This window comes from Rattus norvegicus, chromosome 3 (assembly GCF_036323735.1).
Source record: "Rattus norvegicus strain BN/NHsdMcwi chromosome 3, GRCr8, whole genome shotgun sequence".
NCBI lineage: Eukaryota > Metazoa > Chordata > Mammalia > Rodentia > Muridae > Rattus > Rattus norvegicus.
Window position 1 is genome coordinate 118,910,597 of NC_086021.1, and position 4,935 is coordinate 118,915,531.

The window sequence follows — 4,935 nt, forward strand, 5'->3', positions numbered from 1 at the left end:
TTCTCCTTGTGATTTTTCACTTAGTATTCTTCACACTTTCCAATGACGCCATCCCTGCCCCCTCCGGTTGTGGTTTCTCTCTTTAAATACCCTTTCTCCCAGCCTCTCGGGATCAAATTCCACTGCCCCTGCGTGGGATATGAGTCTTGACCCCAGTGCACTGGTTCCTATTGATAAACCTCATGTGATTACAGCAAGGATGGTCTTGTGTGAGTTCTTGGGGGGTCGCGTCATCCTGAGACTTGAGTGAGGGTCTCCCTGCTCCGGGGGTCTTTCAGAAACCAGCACCAAATAAATGCTGTTCTTTATAATACTTGCCTTGGTCATAGTGTCTGTATTGAGCATTAAAACCCTAACTAGAACAGAAATTTGTCCCAGGGACTGTGGTATTGTTGTGATAGGCCCGACCATGCTTTTGTTTGGAAGATCATAGATTTTGGAATTTTGAATTTGGATAGCAGTGGAATGCTTTAAGTAGGACTTAAAGAGCTATTCTAATAGGTAAGAACTTGCTTCTGAGAGTAATTTAAATTGTACAGACCTGGCCCAAAAGGTTTTACTGGAGAATTTCAATATGTTGCAGAGACTGTTTTTATGGTATTTTGGTGAAGAATATGGTTATTTTTTGTCATTGTCTTAAGAGTATGCCTGAGGCTGAGGTGAAGAGATTCAGATTAGTTGCATTGACAAAGGAAGTCTCAAAAAAGCCAAACAGAGACTTTGTCCTCTGGTTAAGTGTTATGAAGAACATTTTGAACAAGCATAGCAAGCTTAGAAAGGAAAAAAAATATATGGTTTGATTTTTTAAAGGGGCACCAGAAATGAAGTCCATGTCCTAGGAGATAGATTAAGGAAGTGTGGTTTGGGGGAAATTTCTACCCATCTAAATTTTGATCGAGGCATGGTGGTACACACCTTTAATCCAAGCATATAAAGCCAAGCAGGTCTCTGAGTTCAAGGTCAGCCTGGGACAGAGCAAGTTGTAGGTGAAGAAAAGCTTAAGTCCGGTTGGGGATTTAGCTCAGTGGTAGAGCGCTTGCCTAGGAAGTGCAAGGCCCTGGGTTCGGTCCCCAGCTCCGAAAAAAAGAACCAAAAAAAAAAAAAAAGAAAGAAAAGCTTAAGTCCAGGTGACACCTTTAATCCAGGAGACAGGCATGCATGGTAAACATGGTAAACAGCAGTAAAATCCTAAAACAAAGATTTTGCTTTATTTTACAAAGTTTATTTTATTATGTTTTGTTATTACCTCTTAGAAACCTCTTATTTGTAATGAGAGACAAAAAGGTAATGGACCCAGGTGGAAGAGGAAACAGTAAGGAACTGAAAGAAGTACATGGAGGAAAATGGTATATGAAACATATGAGAAAACAGTGTATTTTCAATAAAAAGTGAACAAATTAAAGAGGCCTCATATTATTATCTTGACAGCACATCTGAAAACTCTAAAACAAGAAAGAAAGAAATCCAAAAGGAAAGAAAACAGGAATGAAGGAAGGCAGGAAGGCAGGAAGGCAGGAAGGCAGGAAGGCAGGAAGGCAGGAAGGCAGGAAGGCAGGAAGGCAGGAAGGCAGGAAGGCAGGAAGGCAGGAAGGCAGGAAGGCAGGAAGGCAGGAAGGCAGGAAGGAATAACATCCAACAAAAGTAGATAACAAGAAATAATCAAACTCAGGGCATAAATCAATACAATAGAAACAGCAAAAATACAAAGATTCAATGAGATCAAAAGTTGGTTCTTTAAGAAAAACGAATGATACCGATAAACCTTTTTCCAAATTAACTAAATGTCAAAGAAATAAGATTCAAATTAATAAAATAAAATATAAAAAGGGGTAGCATAGCAACAGAAAATTCAGTGGTTCATTAGGAAATACTTTATTTGGAGTTTTTTTTTCTTTTTCTTTTATTGAAAATACTTTCTTTTCTTATACAATATACACTTGTTATAGGTTTCCCTCTTCTACCCCTCCAATTTCCTTCCCAATTTCTCTCCTGTAAAACAAAAGGTTTGATTTTAAGTGTAAGCACTGAAATAATCTGGCAGTTGTATTACTTTATCCTAGTTAGTTCCCAATAATGACATTGAAAAACCAGGATTTATTTTAAATCTTCACTGTAATACCTGGGATAGCAGACATCACTCAGCAGTGGTAACATGACCTAGCAGAGACAGCCAGGCCTCAGCATGAGTCAACAACAGGATCAGCAAGGATGTCAGTTCTCAGCTGTGCCTCTCCAAACAAGGATCAGGAAATACACAAGATCAGGAAGTATTGCAGAGTAAGCTCTACCTGTAGCCCCTCTCACAGTTCATTGTGTCCTATTTATTCTCCCTCCAAACATCAGATGATTTCCATGGGTCTTGTCTCATCAAGGGTCTTGGCTTGGTACATGAGTCTGTCTTAGCAAAAATCGACCTGAGTCTATATCAAGTGACATCATTCAGGCAATCAGCCCAAGTATGCAGAAGTAGAAATAAGTTGCAAGAAATTGCTAGCACACCACCAAAAGTTTTTCCATGGAGTCACAACAAGTAGAAATCAACAATAAATGTAAGGCAAACCCATACAGGCCTGTCTTTAACAAAAAGGCCTTCACCATGCATCCTTTCATGTGGTTAATTTAGAGAAACAACCTTTCACTTGTGTCCACTTCAGGAGAAGATTTCACCAGCAAAATACCAGAACTCTTACATTTTCACTTCAGTTAAAAAACATGAAAGGCTGACTAATTATTCACACCACTGATTCCATTTCAAAAATGCCTCATACAACACATATTGTTATTCAAATAAAGATATTATACTATTTATGAAATGTTTCTAAAAGTTAATAATGCTTTGAAAACTCTCTTTATTGCTACCTTCATCTCTTTATTTCTGAATGTATAGATGACTGGGTTCAGAAAAGGAGTAAGAACTGCATCAAAAAGAGCAAGAAATTTGTCTATCTGGGAGTGAGGGTGGGGCCATGTATATATAAACAGAGTGGGACCAAAGAAAAGAAACACCACTGTGATGTGAGCTGAGAGAGTAGAAAGGGCTTTGGATGAACCACCTGAAGAATATTTCCAGACACTGAACAGGATGAAGATGTAGGAGATGAGAAGCAACAAGAAAGAGCCAACACAGATGAACCCACTGTTGATGGTGACCATGAACTGCAACTTGTAGGTGTCTTTACAGACCAATCTGAGAAGTCTAGGAAGGTCACAGTAAAAGCTGTCCAGGACATTTGGACCACAGAAGGGTAAGTCAATAAGGAAAGCCAGCTGGAACAGTGAGTGGCTAGTGCCTAGGCCCCAAGCAGCAGCCAGAAACAAAGTACACACTCTTGGGCTCATGATGGTAAGGTAGTGCAGAGGCTTACAAATGGCCACATATCTGTCAAATGCCATGGCTACAAGTAGCACCATCTCCACTCCACCAACTAAATGAATGAAGAAGATCTGAGTGATACAACCTCCAAAGGAGATGACTTTGTGCTTTCTAAACAAGTCATACACCATCTTGGGGGAAGTGACAGAACATGCTGCCAAATCAATGAAGGAGAGACCTGCTAGTAGGAAGTACATAGGAGAATGTAAGTGAGGGTCAATGGTCACAGAGAATACAATGAGGATGTTTCCAGTCATGCTTAATATGTAGAGCACAGAGGAGAATACAAGGAGGAGGAGCTGAATCTCCCATGAGTGGGTGAGTCCCAGAAATACAATTTCAGACACGACTGTGTAGTTCTTTCTATCCATTGACTCAGCCAGCTGAGTTACAGATACCCTTATGAGAACTAAGAAAATGATAAGAAAGTATAATTACTTGCAATGATAGTAATTTGATTATTTGTGTTCATATTATAAACAAAGCCACTTAATTATAAAATTAATCACAGACTGAATTTTAATGATACTAAATGATAATGAAGATAACAATAATACTGTATAACAAAAGTATATAAAAATTTCAATAAAAACTACCAATGATGCCCCTAACAGTCTAAAATTAATGAGGAAATTACACAAAACTAAAATTTTCATGGATATCAACACAAATAAATACAATATGCAAGCAAGTAAATATGCTTGCTAACAAATACAAAAAGAATGCATGGGAAATGAAATTTTCTCCAAAGTAAAAGAAGACCAGTGTTAGATGTATCCATGAAATGCTAAATCATTTCTTCAATTTATTACAATTTTTATATTTCACATAAAAGTCATACAAAGACTGTTAAAGGGAAACATAAACTAAAAATTAATTGTTGGATCCCCATCTGAAAGAGAGAACTGTGTAATACTTAATCTGAAATTTAATGTAAATGGACTATGATAAATCAAAAGATATTGTTTGATATTAAATAAATGAAACTAATATAGTATATGAAGAGTAATGACTTTATGAATGGCAGAATGTACATTCTTCGTCATGTTGACTAGGCTCCCAACTCTTGTAAGTTATCTTTTTTTAAATGTGATTTTTAAAATAGGACATAAAATTACCATCCTGACCAGTTTGGTAATATGGGATATCTTATATTATTGTGAAATAAATATTATTATATATTATTGTGAACTATGAGGATTGATCTGGTACCTATTATCTGGTCCTGCAAGGTTTTTCTCTGGGCCAAAGAAATACAGATATTTAATTTTTCACAATCTCTTCCCCTAATATGCATGCCTATTTGGTTACCTTGGATGACAAATACATCTGCAATCCCATTAAGTGTACACTTTTCCTAACACACTCATAGCTGTTCTTGTAAAAGAGGAAATGTTAATCTTTTTTCATCATTTCCCTATGTTTACCCATCCTTTCCTTATGTGTTTCCTGGTTGGTTGGTTTTGTTTATTTGTTGCTTTAGTTTTTTTCTCTCTTTAAAATATTCAGATTTTGATTTTAGGCTCACTGGTCTGGTATGTTATAACAACATCTCTACTATG

The 4,935-nt window shown here is 37.1% G+C and overlaps 1 protein-coding gene across 1 annotated transcript; it reads right to left on the reverse strand.

The window, feature by feature from the left end:
- Window positions 1-2,805: 2,805 nt before the first annotated feature.
- On the reverse strand, window positions 2,806-3,744 carry Or4f7c (olfactory receptor family 4 subfamily F member 7C). The gene has a single exon (NM_001000608.1). The coding sequence runs from the start codon at window positions 3,742-3,744 to the stop codon at window positions 2,806-2,808; it is 939 nt and encodes a 312-aa protein (NP_001000608.1).
- Between the last annotated feature and the right edge of the window lie 1,191 nt (window positions 3,745-4,935).